This window comes from Hippocampus zosterae, chromosome 17 (assembly GCF_025434085.1).
Source record: "Hippocampus zosterae strain Florida chromosome 17, ASM2543408v3, whole genome shotgun sequence".
NCBI classification, from domain to species: domain Eukaryota; kingdom Metazoa; phylum Chordata; class Actinopteri; order Syngnathiformes; family Syngnathidae; genus Hippocampus; species Hippocampus zosterae.
In genome coordinates this window covers 2348608-2370607 of record NC_067467.1, presented here as the reverse complement: position 1 = coordinate 2370607, position 22000 = coordinate 2348608, and the positions used below count along the sequence as shown (strand labels likewise).

The 22000-nt window shown below is 44.8% G+C and overlaps 2 protein-coding genes across 2 annotated transcripts; one reads left to right on the top strand and one right to left on the bottom strand.

Moving 5' to 3' along the window:
• The first annotated feature begins 3026 nt into the window (after nt 1-3026).
• Nucleotides 3027-15200, top strand: atp2a1 (ATPase sarcoplasmic/endoplasmic reticulum Ca2+ transporting 1). The gene is made up of 25 exons (XM_052049148.1): nt 3027-3158; nt 3255-3410; nt 4160-4177; nt 4569-4651; nt 5863-5967; nt 6846-6984; nt 7131-7211; nt 7288-7373; nt 7514-7669; nt 7777-7918; nt 8577-8743; nt 8837-8925; nt 8995-9097; nt 9177-9308; nt 9390-9515; nt 9639-9857; nt 10244-10355; nt 10434-10657; nt 10763-10983; nt 11110-11312; nt 11887-11972; nt 12063-12196; nt 12280-12397; nt 12763-12880; nt 14958-15200. Exons 2-25 carry the CDS (start codon nt 3293-3295, stop codon nt 14966-14968), a joined length of 2991 nt encoding a protein of 996 aa, XP_051905108.1. The 5' UTR covers nt 3027-3158; nt 3255-3292; the 3' UTR covers nt 14969-15200.
• A 104-nt stretch (nt 15201-15304) lies between these two features.
• rabep2 (rabaptin, RAB GTPase binding effector protein 2) lies at nt 15305-21647 on the bottom strand. The gene is made up of 12 exons (XM_052049201.1): nt 21440-21647; nt 20147-20302; nt 19455-19525; nt 19033-19371; nt 18627-18722; nt 18443-18541; nt 18175-18288; nt 17829-17910; nt 17695-17706; nt 17348-17502; nt 17131-17247; nt 15305-16520 (listed from the first exon to the last, which is right to left on the bottom strand). Exons 1-12 carry the CDS (start codon nt 21483-21485, stop codon nt 16416-16418), a joined length of 1392 nt encoding a protein of 463 aa, XP_051905161.1. The 5' UTR covers nt 21486-21647; the 3' UTR covers nt 15305-16415.
• Nucleotides 21648-22000: the final 353 nt, after the last annotated feature.

The window sequence follows — 22000 nt, the reverse complement described above, 5'->3', positions numbered from 1 at the left end:
TGTTTTTTTGAGGGGGCGCTGGGGGGTTGCAGGCATAGCAATCAGGAAGTAGCCATTGTGGGCACTGAACACACAAATTCCAGAAAAGAATGCAGCCAGGGTGCTCTCACGGCGATCTGGCACGCCAGTACACAATGATCATTTTTGTTTTATGTTTTTTTTTTTTACTCCAGAATGGCAAACCTTAAGCGTCATATCGGGTCGTTTTATGTGCGCTTGCTTTATGTCCATTGTCAGTCAGCGAAAACTTGGGCAAGTCATTTCGAAAATAAGACGAGCCAGAAATAACCACCTGAAGGTGTTTGCGCCAAGATGGCTTCCCAGTGTGAGACTTTCCCAGAAGGACTTTGTTGTGACCTTTTGCTTGCGCATTCAACACTTAATATTCCTGACATCTGAACGTGACTATTGTCCGGTGAGCTCCACGCACTGACCTCAGCCAAGAAGGTTTGATTTAAAAAAAAAAAAAAAATGATAATAATTAAAAAATCTACTATATAAAGCTCTTGGAAATTTTTTGAGGGGGGGTGTTTCTTCTATCATGGGTCGTCTTTAGGATTGCAGGTGGGTTGGAGTCGATCTTAGCTGACTTTGGGCGACTCCGACATTGTAAAAAAAACACCACTTATATTTTAAGGGCCCAAAACTGGTATATAAGTTAAGAAAAAAAGTGAATTTATTGACATTCATGGCAACAACGTGCGTGGCCATCTCCCATTCGGTACCTTGGCAAGACAAATGAAACCTCTGCTAAACGTCATCCCATCACTGGGAAATGCAGCGCGCTGCAATATGGCCACCTTGACGTAACCTTCAAGACTGGGCGAAGCATCTGTGGGGGGGTGGGGGGGCAGTGTGGATTTGGGCCGTGCTTGCCGGGCAGGGTGTCACATTCTCGAACCTCCCTGAAAGAACAGTGAAATTCTGCCATTGTGTCATAGCTGCCTGACAACATGCCCGCGCCACTATTTATACCGGAGGACCACAACTGCTGATATCGTTTCGGTTACAGTGGGGGACTTCAAACTCCAGCTGAGAGCCTCCGTTAATTATACAGCGCAGACTATGCACCACTGCCTAAACAGACGTGCCGTTGCTTTCGCCGCTACTACTTTTGGGGGCTCTGCTATTCTCCCGCTTATTAGGGCTTCCCGGATCCATGGCAGTGATTAGCAGCCACGGGCAGATATGACTTACATGAGCGCCTCCTACATTGCCTCCCGACGAGGCACCCGCGCTGCAAGAAGGAGAGATACCGACGCTCGTTCCTACCGACTGCTGTCAGGCTGATGAATAAAAAATAACAATCATAATTATAATAATAATTTTTATCCATTTGTGTTCATATTGTATTTAATTGAAAGATGTTTGTTGTTTTTTTTTTCTCTTTCTCCTTTCTTCTTTCTAAATACATTCTTGCTGCTGGAGGCTGTAAATTTCCCCATTGTGGGACGAATAAAGGATATCTTATTATTATGAGTTCTAATACGCACACGCGGCGGTTACATCACATCCATTTCGAACTCCTATTTGTGATGCACAGAATCTTTTGATGCGGAAGCACAACGTGGGATGCGATTGTGTTTTTTTGGGTTTTTTTTTTTTTGCGAGTTGCAATAAAATGAGTCCACCATCAAAACTTCTCGACTTGTGTTGAACGTTTTTATCACCCAAAACTAACTCTAATGATATAGTGCAATAGATATAAAGTATACAAGAGGTGCAATTCTACGTACTGTATCTACCTCCCAAAAAACGTGTATATACTCCTTTGAAACACTTTTTCGTGTACATATGCCTAAATGTTCTCCAGATATTCCAGCTTCTCCTTACATTCCAAAACATGCATGTTATCAGTGTGATTGTGAGCATGAATAGTTGTCTCCCGTCTATATGAGCCCTGTGACTGACTGGCGACCAATCCAGGGTCCACCACACCTCTGGCCGAAAACTCGGGTGGCCCCAGCAAATGAGTGGCCCTGATAAGATTAAAATACAACAGACAATTTTCACGTCCTGTATTTGCATGGCAGGCTGGACCGTTGTCACATTATACATTCCAAATCTGGATTGTGTATATTTTTAGGTTGAATACCCGGCAGAAATTGTCTTTTAAATGGACACGTCTACATCAACAGCAAGTCAAATTACAATACCTCCCCTTTGTATGTGTTCCTGTTAGTAGGTATCTATGCGCATGCAGGATTATCACCGCCGCGTTTTTATGGGCATAGAAGCATTTAGAAAGAGCCGCAGCAACCTGATCCCCAAAGGGAGATGGAGCTCATGCCAGACGACAACCCGGGTCATGATGGGCGGGGGCAGTGGGGGAGGCGGGGACATGCAACGCAGGCCTGAATGACAAAAGGAGAGAAAAAGTGTTTGTGGCGATGATGATGGAGTGACTATTATTTGTAGTTAGCAGAGCCGAAACAATGCAAAAGAGCTCATATGACAAATTGCTGATAATTAAAACAAACAAACAAACTGACTAGTACTGTTGTATAGATTTGTGAAAATGCATTTAAAATAAAATACATACGTACATATTAATTTTAACAAATTTGTGACGTGCATACTACACGGGCCATGATCACACGGACGATCTAACATGTGCTTTATTCTTACTTTCAAACGATTTTCCCTAAAACCGAAAGCTCGATGTGCCAATTTCACTTTCCACACATCAAACGCCACCGTCGTATTCTGCATTTCTGTTAATCCCCATCTGAAGGAAGGAGCGGCAACATGCGGACGCCAATAGACAAAGTCATTCCGCGTGGCCATCGGTGTCCCCTAGCTCTCATTCAGAAAGTGTCACCCCCTCACGGTTGTCTCTCTTTTACACATCTTATTTCCAGCGTGGACACCCTCTGCAGTTGTTGCCCTCTGCCCCCTCCCTCCCCCTGCGGAGCTCTCGGCCAATGAGTGGCGAGCGCACGGTGAGTAGACACCAATCGGGGAACTTTTTCCACACGTATAAAACTTTTCAGAGCAGTTTGCCAAGTTGCACTTTCTGTCAGTCTGGGGCTCCTGCAGGAGAGAAACATCTCATTGAGAGCGTGAGCGAGCGAGGGGGTCCAGTCAGGGTGTACGCAGCGTGTAGGGGGGGGGGGTTAACCTTTTTTTGCTCCCAAGCGCTACACTCCACGAAAGCGGTGGGTGAATTTCATTCGTCTTTGCACTCATCAGATGAGCTGATGTGAGTATCGCTAAAGTGTGTGTGTGTGTGTGTGTGTGTGCACGTTTGAAAGGTGTCTTGGTGTCGCGAAGCTTCTCCGCTTCAGCCGGGATGGAGAACGCACACACCAAAGAGCCACAGGAGGTTTTGGCCTACTTTGGCGTCACCGAGGACAAAGGCCTAACGCCCGAGCAGTTCAAGAAGAACCTGGACAAGTATGGCTACAACGGTGAGGGAGTGAGATGGATGGATGATCACGAGGATGGAACAAGAGGGTAGCTAAGGTCACAGAAGGTCATTTAGTAAAGTCTTGAGTGATCTGACTTTTTTTTCCAAGGCACAAGCAGTCGATCACTTCATTTCTTTTTCGACTTGTGAAAATCACAAACTTGAGTTGTGGTAGTGAACTCAAGTCACCAGGACTTTGGCAAGGAGAAACATGAAACGGGGAGAATTAAACCAAAAAAAAAATTGCTAAACCCTTCGTTGCCTAATGCTAATACTAGCACATAATGGGAATTGCGTACTGTGTATAACACTTTAAGGAACGGATACTTAAAGAGATGCACCTTTCTTATCACAGTATTCACATTTCCATATTCTTTATCCTCTGTGAGGAGCTGAGACATCTATACTGTAGATATCCATCTACATACTGTAGAGCTGAACGATTTTTAAAAAATATACAGTGATCCCGATTTGATATGCGATTATTTTTCCAAGGTCCGCTTATGAATTGTTTGTTTTCCCTCAGCATTTTTTTAACAAACACAAACAACAAATGTATCTGTATGACAATACACAGTAGCAGATTTATTGAAGATAAACATCTGCACTGTCTATTTCTTGAAAATGGATTTTGAGTGGAGAGTCGTGTCACTTGATGCAGCAGGAATGACAAACAGTGCAGTAAATTTGTCGAGTGGTGATCCGGGCCCGTTAATCTCGTAAATCTTTTTTTTTTCTTTTCACCCACAGAGCTGCCAGCGGAGGAGGGTGAGCCTGACTTTCTGTCACTCATCTTAAAGCAACGGTGCTATACACTTTGGCTTGCTTCCTACACACTCTGACAAGCTCCTTCATTTAACACCTGCTAAGAAATCCATCACCTTGTCTGAGAACGAAAGTAGCGCACCATTGATGTCCATGCATGATTGGACATCACGTTTTGACGATGGAGCCGCAGGTCCACTTCACACTCAGTGTCCGCTACCACTCCCATGGCGTTTTAAAACTAGCGGCGTCTATATTTAGCATAGCTGAAGCTAGCAAGGCTAATCACAAATCTCATCCAAAACTAGCTTCAACCCCTAATTTGCATGTTTAATTTAATTAATTCTGCAGGTGCGGGACATAATGCAATGTCAATTTTGTGTATTTCTTCTAGGGAAGAGTATCTGGGAGTTGGTAGTGGAGCAGTTTGAGGACCTGTTGGTCCGAATCTTACTGCTGGCCGCCTGCATCTCTTTTGTGAGTTTGAGTGCTTTCCTTTTCACTTTGTAAAAGAAAATTGTCACGCAGATGGGTTGAAATAGGTTGAGGTAAGGGTGCTGGGGTTTTTTATTTTTTTGGTTATATATTATTAAATTTGAGAAAAAAATGATACCAGACAAAAGTTAAAATTTCCCTCAGAAATTAGCTCGCAGCTCCGTCGCTTCCAGAGTCATTCAATGACATTACAACTCACACCCTCACTCGTATGGAGCCAAAGAAAGACTCCTCCCGCCTCTTTGGTTTCTCTCCAAAACAGTTTAGCGAAGGGAGGCAGCACACGTTGTCTTAATCTCCCATCTCTGCCCTCTGGCTTGCCTACACAGCTGTCACGATGGCCTTAGAAGGCCAGATGGTGCCGGTGTGTATGCATGCGTGTGGGAAAGGGAAAGGCGGGCTGAAAAAGAGAGCGCCCCTGTGTGTGTGTGTGTGTGTGTGTGTACATATGCATGGCCGGAGCTTTATTTTAAGAAATTCTCAACCCAGGAAGAGAAACTGTATCCTTGGACAAAGGTCGGGGATGGAAGGAACGAGCGGTGGCCTGCAGCAGCAGCAGGAGATTGAGAGACCCAGAAGGCAGCCGGGGATTGTGTTGCACAAGCATTATTGTTACGATGACAAACGGGAGCAATCGATTCGGAGTCACGCATGCTCTCGAAAAGAAAGAACAGTCAAGACTGGGAATGCGCGGCTCCCCGATTCATATGCGCAGGAACGTCCTGTGTTCTGACAGGCTTGGAATTTTCTGGAGATGTCTTATCTTTGAAGGGAGGCAAGGTGAAGATAAGCCAGATGAAGCCATACAACAAGGTAAAGAGGAACTTTTGGAAAGGCTGACAAAAGAGCCAATAGGATACAACCAAAGGACAAGTATGATTCAACCAAAAAGTTCGGAGGACTTTTTTTAATGGCTATAGGACTTTGCTCCATTGGCCCGCCACTAATCCGTGTCAATGTCAACATGACGGTATTCCAAAACAGACCCGTGTGCAGTACCACGGAACCGCCACGCACAGAAGTGCACACATGTTGGACCGTCAATGGCGGGGAGGAGCAAAGATGTTCCACATAAACCGATATAACAACTTGCACTGTAAAAAATCCGAAATTCAATATTCTCACATGCATTCGGCACATGTTTTTGCATTAACATGCCAGAACAGTTGTAATTCACTCTCCGTCTCTCTCAGGTACTGGCTTGGTTCGAGGAAGGTGAGGAAACGGTCACAGCCTTCGTTGAGCCTTTTGTCATCCTCCTCATCCTCATCGCAAATGCCGTCGTTGGCGTGTGGCAGGTCGGCGACTCACACAAAACGCGCACGGGAACAATCGCAGTCTCAAGGACGCATACCTGCCCCCGAAGGGCCGTCTTTTACACTCACCTAAATAGACTCGTATTCTTAGAACCGGTCGCACATACTAAATTATACGAGCGGCGCGTTCGGGGTCGCGGTCCTTTTGTCCTTTTGCGGCGTGCTCCTTCCAGAGCCGTGGCGAGAGCTTAAAGTTCATATGAAACCAGAATGAGCGGCGTGACGTCAGGCAAAGCGCTGGGGGTGAAAGGTTAAGCCGAGCTTGTGGAGGTGCAGAGAGGGTGGGAGGCGGGGGAAGACTTGTAGCCGACCTGCATTGAAGACGACAGGTTAAAAAAAAAAAAAAAAGACCTACGGAGGAATGATCATGTCTGTATGCAATGTTTGAGGGGCGGAGGGCATCAATACTGTGGCAGTCATTTGGAAACTATGCACAAGGATTCACACATGGGGGGGTGAGAATGGTAGAGAGAGGGGGCTTTACAGTTGGAGGCAATGAGAGGGGTGGGCTTTCAACTCCCGTTTGTCTTGATGTACAGTGTTGTGAAAAACAATTGGGGCCTTCCTGATTTCTTTTTTGTTTTGTTTTTTTGGGGGGGGCAATATGCTTCATTGATTCATTCATTCGGTCAGTTTCACGTTCTGTCAACTGAGGCTCATGCGGAAGAATTGCCCGGTTGGAGTCAACATACAAACCCAAAAGGCTCCCTCAAACTAAAATGATTGCCCCCTTTTGGTTGATTTCAACTATGGGTCCTTGAGATTTCACCTGAAAGCGCTCTAACATTTTGTGAGTTAGTGTATATTCAGTGTCTCTTACCACAATGATGGCAGTAAATACATTTTTTTTTCCTCCATAGGAGCGTAACGCAGAGAGCGCAATCGAGGCTCTGAAGGAATATGAGCCTGAGATGGGTAAGGTTTACCGGGCGGACAGGAAGAGCGTGCAGAGAATAAAGGCCAGGGAGATTGTTCCTGGCGACGTGGTGGAGGTCTCCGGTAAGTTCCCCCATCACAACCTTATGTATTACTTCATTGTCGTTAAAAGCCATCGGCGTACCCGACCAACCGATACTTTGTTAAAAGAACTGCTATCACTACTTTTTACGAACGTGGTCATTTTTCCCATTTCGATCTATTTGCAGTTGGTGACAAAGTACCCGCAGACATCAGGATCATCTCCATCAAATCCACCACTCTGCGCGTGGATCAGTCCATTCTCACGGGTAGGTGTTGTCACCCGCGGGCGCACTTTGCAAAGAGGTGTGACTGACACTGCCGTCACCCCGTGGGTCTCCCCAGGTGAGTCAGTCAGTGTGATCAAGCACACCGATGCCGTCCCGGACCCACGAGCCGTCAACCAGGACAAAAAGAACATGTTGTTCTCTGTGAGTGTCTTCTTCATACCACCTCTTACTACATGATAGTTTAATCCTACTTCCTTATCCCGTTTTAGTTACAATTTTACTCTCTCAAAATGTCAAATCCCAAAAATTTCATTAAACTCTGCTTAAAACCCAACACTTAGGGAACCAACATTGCTGCTGGAAAAGCCACCGGCATCGCCGTGGCAACCGGCGTCGCCACCGAGATCGGGAAGATCCGCGACCAGATGGCTGCCACCGAGCAGGAGAAGACCCCTCTGCAGCAGAAACTGGATGAGTTTGGGGAGCAGCTCTCCAAGGTGGGAGCCCCAAACAAGGCGTGAAGACAACCAAGGCAATTTTGACCCAAAGAATAGTTTAAAAAGGACAACGGCCGACCCGCTGTCTATTCCTCCGCCTTCTCCAGGTCATCTCCCTCATCTGTGTGGCGGTGTGGATAATCAACATTGGACATTTTAATGACCCGGTTCATGGTGGCTCATGGTTCCGTGGCGCAATCTACTATTTCAAGATTGCTGTGGCTTTAGCTGTGGCTGCCATACCTGAAGGTAAAGCCCAGGAATTTGATTTGCCTGCCTATGAAGATTATTAGATCTAAAATTCAACTCGGAGCTTGTACATATGATACCTTAACTGGAAACAGATTACCGGTAAATGCTAAATGTGGGCCCTGACTTTTACAAACACAATAGCAAAGTAGTTGGGATGTTGTGTTAAACATTAATAAAAACAGAATCCAATTACCGATATTTGTGAATCACGTTCAACCTATATTTAATCGAATTCACTACAAAGACAAAATATTTCATGTTCAAAGTGATTCTTAGCAAATAATTACGAACTGGGACAGCTGGGACAGGTTCATGTTGACCCCTGTGAAACTTTGTAGGTGAATTTTTTTTTCCCATTTTTGCTTCATTGACAGCTTAGCTGTTCAACAGACTGGGGGTCTCCATTGTCATATTTTACGCTTGATAATTCGCCACACGTTGTCAATGACAGGTCTGGACTGCGGGCAGGGCAGTCCAGTCCAGTACCGACACCCCTTTACCCCAAAGTATTCTGTTTTTATTTTATGAGTTCTATTGCCAATGGGAAAATATTACCCATTTTTCAAAAATGGAAACAAAAAAAAGAAAACTTGCCAAGAAGAGCTCGTCGTTGCGAAGCCAAGCCTAATACTGGAGGTGCTTCTCACCATCTCAGGTCTGCCTGCCGTCATCACCACCTGTCTGGCTCTGGGAACACGACGCATGGCCAAGAAGAACGCCATCGTCAGAAGCCTGCCCTCTGTCGAGACCCTGGGGTGCACCTCAGTCATCTGCTCTGACAAAACGGGTACACTCACCACCAATCAGATGTGTGTGACGAAGGTAGGTTGAAACATGCCTCGTTCCCGTACAGTATAAAGCTTTCAGTAGAGCAAGAGTTGAAGAAAAAAAACAACAAAAATCATTCCCTTGCAGATGTTCATTATCGATAAAGTGGACAATGAGAATGTCACTCTCGGTCAATTTGACATCTCTGGCTCAAAGTACACACCCGAGGGAGAAGTGTAAGTATACGCATGTACACGCGCTGTACAAAATGAATCGCGCAAAACGACAGTTTTCGATCTTTTTAGGACAAGGAGGGGCGCGAGCGTGAAATGCGGCCAGTATGACGGACTGGTTGAGGTGGCCACCATTTGCGCCCTTTGCAATGACTCCTCGCTTGACTACAACGAGGTTGGCAGAGTGCGAAAAGAGAGCACGCGTGCAGGAATTTGCAAATCAGATCAACTGAAAGCATCGTCCTCCTTCACAGTCCAAGGGAATCTACGAGAAAGTGGGCGAGGCCACTGAAACCGCCCTCAGCTGTTTGGTGGAGAAGATGAACGTGTTCAACACTGAAGTGCGCAGCCTGTCCAGGGTGGAACGAGCCAATGCTTGCTGCAGTGTAAGTCGCACAAAAATCCATCCGTCTGCCGGGAGGCAAATAACATGGATGGAGCTTTCATTTTCGACTTTTCTCAAACAGGTCATTAAGCAGTTGATGAAGAAGGAGTTCACGCTGGAGTTTTCCAGGGACAGAAAGTCAATGTCAGTCTACTGTTCTCCAGCAAAGTCTGGAAAAGGCCCAGTAGGAAACAAGATGTTTGTCAAAGTGAGTGACATTCAGACGCATTGACACGGCTTCGAGTCTGGGAAGGTTTAAGTTGTGCTTGGATTAGCAATTCAGCTTCAAGAGACGCAGCAAAATGTTGCGACATTCTAAATGTCTTCCCAGGGTGCCCCTGAGGGTGTGATTGAGCGTTGTTCATACGTTCGCGTGGGTACCACTCGTCTTCCCTTGACTGGGCCGGTCAAAGATCACATCATGGCAGTAATCAAGGAGTGGGGCACGGGGCGAGACACCCTGCGCTGTCTGGCACTGGCCACCTGCGACTCTCCTCTAAGGAAGGATGAGATGAACCTGGAGGACTCGACCAGGTTTGCAGAGTATGAGGTGAGTGACGGCCCCTGCTACGTTAGAAGCTCAGATGGGATTGGCCTGTTTCAGGGTTGCAGACGCGACCTAATTTCCAACTTTTAACCGTGAAGATGAGATATAGAAGAAAATGGCGATTGAACACCAATACGCTCCGAAAAAGATCATTAAATCTTTCAAATGGTTTGAATTCGAGTGCAGCGCTTGTGAAAGCTTGTCCTTGAAGTCTCGATTTTTGGGCATGCAAATTGACAAAGTTAGTCTTCAATAAATAGTCCGGCATGACTTTTTAGCGAACAGAAGGCACTCCTACTGGACCCCGATGAGTGACAATCAACCCAAGTTGACGGATATTAAAAGTAAGTAGCGCAAGGAGTCACCAAAACGTTCTTTTTTGCCATCAGACTGACTTGACCTTTGTGGGCTGCGTTGGTATGCTCGACCCTCCGCGTAAGGAAGTCATGAGCTCCATCGAGCTGTGCAGAGCCGCTGGCATTCGTGTCATTATGATCACCGGTCAGTAGTCCGCGGGCTCTCGCTCAACTTGAGCCGTGAGAAAAGACGAGGTCAGTTGTTGCGCTTTTGTCTGCTCAGGCGACAACAAGGGCACAGCGGTGGCCATCTGTCGCCGCATCGGCATCTTCTCCGAGGACGAGGACGTCAGCGGCAAGGCCTTCACCGGTCGTGAGTTCGATGACCTGTCTTCTTATGACCAGAAGAACGCAGTCCGTAAGGCTTGTTGCTTTGCCAGGGTGGAACCGTCCCACAAATCGAAAATTGTTGAGTTCCTCCAAGGCTTTGATGAGATCACTGCCATGGTGAGGAGACAAACTTTCCCCCCAACGTGACGCGGGAATCCGCTTTCCAATCGGTCCTTGGGGGCAATTTCCCGCCAACAACCTCTCTTCCATCATGAAACGCAGACCGGAGACGGAGTGAATGATGCCCCTGCCTTGAAGAAGGCGGAGATCGGCATCGCCATGGGCTCTGGCACTGCCGTTGCCAAGTCAGCCTCTGAGATGGTCCTGGCTGATGACAACTTTTCTTCCATCGTATCTGCTGTCGAGGAGGGCAGAGCGATTTACAACAACATGAAGCAGTTCATCCGCTACCTCATTTCTTCCAATGTGGGTGAGGTTGTCTGGTAAGTACTTGACGACGGACACCCTTGATAAGAACTTGGTGTTTGAGCTTGGCTCACATAGCAGCGTTTATACTCTGGCAAGGTAGAGACAAAACGCCAAAACGAAAGCTTTCCATATTTCTTCAGTATCTTTCTGACTGCGGCCTTGGGCCTGCCCGAGGCTCTGATCCCAGTTCAGTTGCTCTGGGTCAACCTTGTGACTGACGGGCTTCCAGCCACTGCTCTGGGCTTCAACCCTCCGGACCTGGACATCATGAGCAAAGCTCCTCGATCGCCCAAAGAGCCCCTGATCTCCGGTTGGCTGTTCTTCAGATATCTGGCCATTGGAGGTACTAAATCGTTCCGCTTGCTTCTTTTGGATAAATGCGTTTCTGTGATTAGCACCGCATGAGATGTATTTGGAGAAGACCACCGTTTCCCATCGGGCAACCTACACTTGTTTGTCGGACTGACATGACCTTTAAAGTCAAGTGGCTTGTAATAGTTAGCTCAAACTCAAACTGAAGAGACTTCAACGTTGAAGAGAGGGGCCAACTGTAAGATGGCAAATCCGAATTTGACTCAAAATCTACAATGTCTGCGATAATGGACATGATAGATTAAAAGCTGTTCCGGCGACTGAACACAATTAAGAACTGATTTGAGAGAACAGTATTTTAAAAATGTTCAGCCATCACAGTGATGGCTTCCAACTAAGCTTCCAATCCGCCTCCATCCGTGCCATTTCTCTCTCGATGGTGCTGTTGCCATGGTAACACCTCCATCTCAATGTTATCACGTGGCAAATCAATACTAAAAAGGTTAATGGGATGCTTATCGGAAAAAAAACGTAAAATAAAAACATGTGTCTGAGCAAAGGAGCTGGCCTGCCACCCAAACTTCAAAACGTCAAATGTTTTCCAGGTTACGTTGGCGCTGCAACTGTTGCCGCAGCTGCGTGGTGGTTCCTGTATTGCGAGGATGGGCCATTGGTCTCCTTCCATCAATTGGTTGGTATTTAATGGCGCACCCCAGTTCTACCTTCTCCTTCAGTATAATGATTATTAATTGTTCTTTGTTTTTTTGTTTTTGGTCTTTAGTCGCACTTCATGCAGTGCAGCGACGACAATGAGGACTTTGCCGGGATCCACTGTCATGTGTTTGAGGCGTCTCCTCCGATGACCATGGCTCTGTCTGTGCTGGTCACCATTGAGATGTGCAACGCTCTAAATAGGTGCGACTAACCAGACATTGGCGAGACTAAAAAGACTAAAAGAACCTCGAAGTGTGAACTCACGTCCTCTTTTCTGCCATCAGCTTGTCTGAGAACCAGTCGCTGATGCGCATGCCTCCTTGGAGCAACCTCTGGCTGGTGGCTGCCATGACCCTCTCCATGTCCCTTCACTTCATGATCATCTACGTGGACCCCCTGCCTGTGAGTCTCTTAACTCATTCACTCCCAAAGACGTTTTTAAACGTCTTTGCAGACTTGGTCCAGAATTGGCTGGTACTGAATGAGTTAATAGGGGAACACCCCCCCCCCCCCCCCCGCCCACCTGACTGTAAACAGTCCCTGAGGATGATGATGAAGAAGAAATTGTTAAGTGAGGTGCAATTTAGCTTGACATCCCATCAGAGCAGCCGCACCATTTGGCCTTTGTGGTCTCCTCGCTCCTTCAGATGCATTTGGAGGAGATCATGGCGGTATTGCGAAAAGTCAAACAAATTGTTTTGAGTGAATAACCGCCGCCTTTCATGATCCTGGTTGACAAAGCGGCGTCGTTTGTGTCTCTTCCGTAGATGATTTTCAAGCTCACTCACTTGACTGTGGACCAGTGGATTGTGGTGTTGAAGCTTTCCTTCCCAGTCATTCTTATCGATGAGATGCTCAAGTTTGTGGCTCGCACATATCTGGATGGTAGGTTTCTATTTCTTTTAATTTGTTGTTGTTTTTATTATTATTTTTTTACTTTGAAGGGGAACAAAGTTACTGTAAAGTCATATTTCTTTTTTCCTTAGCGGTAAGTCGTTTAAATCGGGTGTCCCCAATCGCCAGTCCGCAGGGCATTTGGTATCGGGCCGCACAGAAAGAACTTGCCTTATTTCCGTTTTATTTATTTCGGAATACGAAAGATGTTTTATTTTGAAAAATTACCGGATTCTCCGTTACATCCATCTGTGTCGCGCTTGACTCAAGTCAAGCCACGCTTCTCGGTCACGTGACCGATGACGCTCAAAAACAAAACTCTGAAGCCCGCAAAATGAGCAAAAAAAAAGCTGCTTGGAGATCGCAAATGACGGCGGCCTTAAAAGTACGTTCGAGACAACTGGATTCAAGTTATGGCTGAATACTCTTGAGATCGCCACAATAGCACTGTTGCTATTTCCCACATCCTACCTGTGTGAAGTGGGGAGTTTCTGCAGCAACGGCGACTAAAAGAAAATTATGAAGTCGACTGGACATAAGCCACACACTTGAGGTGTCATTTGTCTCCTATTACCCCGAGATGGGACTGTCTGTTTGCAGAAAATCAAGCTCGGGGCTGTGGTGAGTCATCATTTTCATGCACTTTGAATTTGCGTTGTATCGTATTTTGAAGGCATTAAACATTACCGTAGCGATAAGAGTGTTGCGACCAGATTAGACGCTCCTAGTGTTTATTATTCTATTTTGAAAATACCAGTTTTCATGCAGCTCATACCGTATTATTTTGTTGTTTTAATCCGCCGCACCGTAAATGCCGGTCCCTGAAAATATTGTCTGACTTAAACCGGTCCGTGGGGCAAAAAAGGTTGGGGACCCCTGGTTTAAACACAGTGCAGCAAAATAATGGCCACCCAATTAATTTTAATGTATTTAACATCCAGCTCCTTCGTTCTTTAACACTTCCACATGCTTGCTATGATGACATTTCATTGTTCTCCCCTCGGATGCTCTTTTAACTGTTGCCCCTCTTACAATGCAGTCTAAACCTGTCCCCCCCACTTCTTCCATACCCCCCGTGACAAGGTATTGCTCATCTCAAGGTTTAGCATTGTGCATGTCTTGAAAGTCTAACATGAAGTTTCATGTTAGTGTTAAAGTCGGCGTTTCCGCGAGGCTTCCTGCATACGACGGTGCCTTTTCATTGCGCTATTGAAATGTCACCGAAAGGTTATTGCTTGTAATAAGCTGCAGTTGATTGATTGCTCGCCGTATCGACCGCAGAATTATAATCATAAATCAAATGGTATTAAGCTAACAAGCTGTTAAAAGTTTTTAATATTTAACAAGACCATTTCCCACTGCCCTTGTGAAAAAATATGGCGGTTACGTTTTTCCAGCTCTGCTCAAGGAATGGCCACTGTCTACTAAACATTGATGGCACTTCGATGACAAACGCTCGTCATTTCGGCCCCAATTTTGACCGAAGGGTCTTGTTAAATGTGTCATCAATATTAAGAGGACTTTGGTGAGAGCGTAACTTTTCATCCATGTTGACGTTTGAATGCCTCAGGCGCTTTGGAACAGCGGATGATATTCCTCATAAGCATCGAGAATGCTCAACATTCCAACAAGAAAAAAAAAGGGGGGGGTTGCTCAAAATCTGCATGTCAGGACTCACAACCGTGTTTATTAAAGATCGATGGGCATAATCATTGATTCTTTGACAAATTGCTCATGAAGAAATTAGTCAGCCGAGTGCAACTTGATTGTTGATTAATCATGTGTTGAAACAATTGAAAATGGAGAGCACGACAGAGCTCGGCTTGTTTTTCTTCTCTTCATGCTTTTAAAAAAAATAAAGGCGGGGAAAAAAAACCCACAAACGTGCTTCAGAAAGGTTTCTCAATGCCCATCCCTATTTTTTATACTGCTCACAAATAAGACTAATGTCAATGCATCGGCACGACAATCACAAACTGTTGATTTTAACAAGCATGTGCACGGCAAACGTGACTAGAGCGACACGTTTGTTCTTTTCCAACTGACGATCTTTCCTTTTCCGACGCAGGGAAAGCCTAAAGACGACGTGCACCGACGCTTGAACTGACACGGAGCAAGAAAGAGCGGACAAGAAAGGCTGAACGCTCACTTGCTGGGATCTGATCGAGCAGAACATGTCTAAGCCATCTGAAAATACACCGAGCTGCAAAATGTTTTTTTTCCGCGTATGAACTGAAATTAATACATAGGTCAGAGTTTATTATTATAATTATACAGTGTTTTATTCTTAAAGAATAAAGATATTTTAAAAATGTAGCATTGCTGTGTTGACTTTTTTCCTGTATTTTCAATGTTTAGAATGTTTTAAGTGTTATTGGGGAGGGACGAGAAAACAGACAGACGAGGTAGACGATATAAAAGTTCACCAGTAAGGTTTATTGCTGCTCACTGAAAATATCCAGCCAGAATGTAGTCACTATGGATTATATTTGGTTGTCATCATGATATTGGCTTTTGAAGACATTTCTTCACATAGTGTTTTGGACAAACAAAAATGAGATGACATCATTGTCATTGCAGATCAGGCGACCGTGTGCTGTGACCTCATTGATAAATATTGAAGTTAAGCGCAAGGAGATCAGTTCGCATGACTATGTTACGACACAAAGAATATTTTAGAAACACACACATGACTTACAGACACGTCCGAAAATGTGCTTATCACTTCATGACCCGTTATTGCAACGTGTCCTCTTTCCTAAGAGGCTGCACAGAGGGTTGCAAAATGTTTACATAACGACAAACATTGTTTTAACCCCCCCTTGTTTGAATGATATGCGCTGTCATGGAAATGCTTTATCCATGTCACAAATAAAGGCAAAGTCATCATTGGCTGTGGGTATGTAGTGGTGTCATAGAAGAGTCAACAATTAGATGCTGGCTGAGCTAGTAATGTCTGCTGGTTACGCACCATTCACAAAGTTCTTGCTTGTTTTGACATCGAGCAAACAAACGAGCTTACGAGTGCTGCCGAGCTTCCATCCTCGGGGTTCCGTGATAACAGGATCAAGTGGAGAAATATTGACTTCTCTAAACCTTGAGTGTCGGAACGTTTTGGGTTGACTTGAGAATGAATTATCGTTTGAGTTTGAATTCATTAACATTGTCAAAATATAAACGTATCATGTGACAAAATACATGTGTCCATTTTTTTTTTCATTTTTAAAATGTTGACGTTCGTGGGCTGTCTGCATCCCATCAACATATATATATATATATATATTTTAAATGACAAAAACGGACGTGTGTGTTTTTCACGTGACGGCATCGATATAAAATACAGTGTTTCCACTCTTCCGGTGACACGTTTTGGTTTGAGACCGCGTTTTCACTCGGAATGTCACGCAACAGGCGTCTTTCTCTTGGTCATTTCAAAACGGCCGTCAGTCCCACATCGCCGTTCTTACTTGAGGGTCATTGGTCCATCGTTTAGCTTGGTCTCTGCTCTCCACCTGCAGCAGCAGACTCAGGAGGCGTCCGCAGGCGAGGAATCGTCTTTGCTAATTCCTTCCTCCAGGATCTCCCTGACTTGTTCAAAGGACTCCGCCTGCCGTATTAACTCCAGTTTCACCTAAGGGGAGTGCGAGAGCAGTGTCACACATAGCGCTCATTTGAAGCTCATAATGACTCTAGTGCAGTGATTTCCCAACACAGTGTGTTGTTTGGATGACAAATAACTTACGAAATGCGTGTCCACCAAACCTTGATAGTGTTACAAATGCATATGGTGACACTGTTCATACTGACGGGTGAGCCAGGCGATTCATTTGGCCATTTTGAAAAACAGGGCAGGACAAACATAACGGTGGTATAGAATCAATCTCTGAGCGAGTTGATTTTTGTGAAATCATGCACATAATGAGTTCTTGCGCGCTCTGTTGGTTTGTGCACATTGAGTGGGAATCTTTATGCAAAAAGCCCTTTGCGCTGGGAAAACAAGAATAAGCTGGGGGGGGGGGGTTGTTTGTTTCAAAGCCTCTGTAGTGGAGAAAATCGCTTTATAAGCAATTGGGCATTCAAATGTGTAAAGCTAGTTCTCTATACATTGGTTCATTTGCTCTTATATTTGTGTCGTGCATTTGGTTCGGCAGTGTGCGGTCTTATGTGGCTCCCTGGTGGCACTGAGGAAAAATTGTGGCCACTTCCATCATTTCAGTTGCCATCGCAGCTGCGCTTCTCACCTGCAGTGACTGAGAGAGCTCAACAAAGTCTCTCTGGACAGTCTGGCTGGTGTCGACTTGAGAGCGCATGCTGATCACTTGGCTACGTAGTTCCAGACATCGCTGATGTAAGGCCTCCTGCAAGCCAGACCGGGGTCATGTTAAAACTTCCCATGGTCTAATTGGATGGGTCCATTGGTTCTCTTGAACACAAAGGTTTGGTTAGAGACTGACTCACATTCTCACTATCCAGCTCTTTGTTGTTGCCCTGCACATGAGCGAGCGCCACCCGCAGGGCCTCGAGTTCAGTGCGGCAGGCCAACAGCTCGTGGTGAAACTGGTCCTTCTGGGCCTGAATCCTCTCTGTCTCCGTTTTTAAACTGGAAAATTGCACTGCGGAAAGCAAGCAAAAATCACACCGATAACGTTCCGTTTGTAAGTGTACTTTCAGATGATCTAATAGGGGAATATATTTCATATTCTAAAGCTCTGGGAGGGAAGCACAGAGGTAATGTCACTTTTTAGTTTGCACAGCATAGTTAAAGAAAAAAATTAATTAATCCTACGTGTGCTTCATATGCTCACCTTCTAGAACTTCTGAAGTGGTTCCATGGATGAGCCGGTTAAAGAAAAAAAAGAAAAATTAAAAATATATTAGTCAGGTATATAATAACCCCAAACCACACGCACAAAAAAGAGACTGCAATCCTATTACAGACCATTCTCCTCTGCTCTAATATCAAGCTGCTCCCTCAGGTTGACAATCTCAATACGGAGGCGCTCCTCACTGTGCGCCGCCTGCTGGCCAGACAAGAGAACAACAGTCAACTCAATTAATTGTGTCGAGTGGTTTACTGTACAATTAATGCTTTACCATCAAAATTATATCAACATGAGACAACAATATAATATTAATAAATTATCAATGGGAAGGAAAGTGAATTCATATGTTCAAGGCTCAAACTGCCATCGTCACAAAAAACCTTTATGCATTTAAATGGGGTGATGAAATGTTAGCAAATGTATCCGCGGCCCTTTTTTTTTTGGTAAACAGCAATACGGCACCTGCCGTGACGCTGGAAGCGCTGAGGTGGAGCCTGTTACCTCAACTTCAACCGTCTCTCCTTTCAGCCTGGATAGCTCAGAGCAGACCTTTCTCTGGGACAGTGACAGCTCAGACTGGATTAAACAAACACACAAACATCACACGCGTGCACTTGAGAACACATACAACATGCCAACACCCAAATGTAGAAGTTGTGAAGAACCAACATCCGTGAAAAATGGAGAATGAGTGATACACGGCCAGATTCAGATCAACATCATCACTCACCAGTCGACTCTGGACTGTAGTTTGTGACTGGCTGAGGGAGTTCTGTAATTCCTGAAGAAGCGTCTCTGAGGACTGCACCTGAGACTGGAGCAATGATACCTAAACATAAACAAAAACGGTATCGGTACATTTGCACAGCATCCCGACTATGCATGTGTCGTACGTCTGGCCGTTTACGTCCTACCTGTTTGTGTGTATGGTTGGTCTGCATGTCCAATTCTTTCTCCAGTTCCTCCTTTGCTTCTAAGAGTTGACTCACCTCCCCTCTCAACTCTGACAACTGTCCGACATACAGCATCGGATTTGAAACTTCAAACTAAAAACCCTTCAGGTGATCGCACTTCCAAAACATTCCAAAAGCACGCATGTTAGGGTAATTAATGGGTGTAAAATGTCAATAGGCGTTAATGTGGGCGTCAGTGTGTGTGTGCCCTGTGATTGGCTAGCTGCTCTTGTTCAACCTGTGATTTATCAATTAATGTAAGTTTTGGGAGTTTGGGGTGTGGATCATGTTTTTTCCCCATACAATGTACAGAGCATGGTCATGCAGAGTACTTGTTTTAACACAATGAAGGGATATAAAACCCCACCTGAGCATTGAGTGCATCCCAGTCGCTATGGGTGACTAGCCGGTGGCCTGCTGGTGGCAGGTAGATGGCTTCCGGCACCAGAGTTCCCGTTGAGACCAGAGAGTCTGTGTCTTCCTGAGCGTTGAGCTTTCTTGGAAGGGAGGGTGTGTCAACGGAGAACGAGGACAACGAGTCCGAGTCGCAGTTCCGCAGTGAAAAATATCCTTCGGTATTAAGCGGCAGGCCTTCTCCCTCCGGGGCAGGTTCCCCGTCGACGGGTTGGCAGCACGACCGGTCTGGTAAAGTCTGGCAATCATTGCTGGATGCCTCTGCATCCATTTTGCCCTTCTTTCCACTCCCCTATCGGATGAGGAAGAACAAATTGTGGCATTGAATCTAATCAACTTGAAAATTACAGAGTAAATAAATAATGACGCGCGAACCTGATTCTGGCTACTTGCTCTCCTCCCCTCAAGTAGCGCGGCTATCCTGGACTCATATTGCGCTGTCGTCTCTGTAAAGACATCATGAAATAATGATCAAACGACTTTTTCCATCAGGGGGGTGAAATTTTGTCTACAATGGGCTGAGCTTAAGATAAGATATCCTTTATTTGCCCCACAATGGGGAAATTTACAGCCTCCAGCAGCAAGAATGTGGGTAGAAAGAAGAAAAAACAAACAAACACTGTTCAATTAAGTGCAATATAAATACAAAATGGATAAATCGCAGTGCTATTTACAATTGTTTTCCACATCACACACATCACATGATTTAATTATTATTATTATTGTTGTTATTTTTATTCAGCAGCCTGACGGCAGTCTGTAGGAACGAGCGTCGGTATTTCTCCTTTTTACAGCGCGGGTGTAACAGTCTCTGGCTGAAGGAGCTACCTAGTGCTTTTTTTCTACAAAGCTGGTCCACATCAGGGTCGAGGGTGGACTGGAGCCTATCCTGGCTGGCTTTGGGCAGCACAAACAATTCTCAAACTTTTGTTAGGCCCACGTGCCTCGAGCAATTTTTGATGCACATATTAGGCTTAAATATATCATTTAGGCACAGTTGTTTCCGTGTCAGAGAAACTGGGCTGTGTGTACTATGCACCGCTTATCACAAGTAAACATGCACTGACCCCTGAGAGCCTCCTGAAGGGACTGGATCTCTTGATCACATTGTTTTTGCAGCTCTGCCAGTTCCTCCCGTTTGCTCAGTTCACAGATGGTCGCCACACCCTGCCAGTGTTCAACCTGCGCTCGACACTCCGTCAGCTGGGCTTGAAGGAGGGCTTCTATAAAATGACAAACAGGTGTTGATGTTTTGTAATAGTTCATGTAAGACAGGACGGAATCAAGGAAGACAAGCAAGAATGATTTCATGGGTTGAAGTGACCCAAATGGTTCAAATAAAAAAAGCTGTTGAGTAACGTAACTTAATGCATCCTTTTTAAATGGGGATATTAAACTGTGTGTCTGACTTTCCAGATGGGAGGACAAGCTGATGAACCAAGTGATTGAGAATGGATGAAAATGCACAAAAATCATTCATTTTATTTTTGGGTTTTGTTCATTTTTCGGGGGGTGAATTAAATATTGTTAAAATTTGTACCAGAACACAAAAAAACACAGATCAACATTAATAACCCATGTGTCCAACCATTATACAAACCGGTTATTCATCAAAAATAATTTCTGTTTATATTATATTTATATATGTTTATATGTGTATATATTTATATTTCTGCAAAGTTTTTTTTTCGTTCTGTTATGGGCTGTAGGAAACTTATACAGACAAAGCTTTGGTTTCCTGCTGATCTATCAACTTGACTGGCTGTTGTGTATTATTTGTGTTTTGCACTTTCCGTCGTCTGCTGATTTAAAAAGTTAAAAAAAAAAAAAGATTGCCCCCAGTCATTCAGCCCAATAATCAGATCTTTCCGAAACGTTGATGATTTGGAATATTCCTTCATTGCTGCAATTATATTGAGATTTTCTGCAGTCACAGCTGTTATATACGATTCCTAGTATTGGCTAGTATTAGTAGCAAGTTGTCATACTACTGCGAAGTTAAAACACATCTCGCCGTGTATCTTTTAGAAAGAATATGAGCAACGATATGATCATATTACAGCTCAGAACCGAGTAAAAGTCGACAGGCTAACGAAGCTAGCGACTAACCTCACGATCTATGACGTCACGAGCTCAAAGCCAGCGTATTCCATCGGTAGCAGAACCGATGTATGATCTAGTGAAGTCAAGTAAGCAAATGAGGCCAAGTGCTAACATTATCAGGTTAGTTGCAGTTTCAACAGGTTTCAAAACAGTGGAGTGAGAAGTTCGTTTGTTCTTGAAAACAATCGATTCCCATCCAACCCGCTTACATGCGAGACATGTCACACATCCCAGGCAGTATTTTTGTTGATTTCTACCTGTGTCTTCTCTCATTGAGCTCATCCTGTCATCAGACAACTCCATCGGTAGACAAATGTCACAACCAAAACCATACGGACGATGAACTTGCGCAAGACAGTTAAACAAACACCGCGACTGCGACTGTAGTGTGGAAATGAACACTAGTACAGCTTCAACTTCAGGAAACAACTTTCCCCGGTCTCAGCCTGCGGAAATCGCGTCAACCTCCTTCCTGTGTCCACCTCGCTCTCTAGTTCTTTGCCTGGAATTTGCACTGTGACAAAAACCCTAAATTGAACACTAAAGACTTTGCAGACGGAAGGATAAAATAAAAGTAGACATACCTGGCAATAATGGTCATGGCATCGCATTTTTCATTTGATTACATTTTGAGTTGTGTAATTCTAATCAAGTATAGCCTAAAAAGAATACATTTTTAATAACCTTACATAGTTATTCTCAACAAACGTTAAAACGCTATGGCGTGAATTATATGCATATATACATTCATGAGTGTAAATAAATATTTACACCTAGCAGAGGTAAGAAAGATCTGAACATACATTGTGAGGACCAGG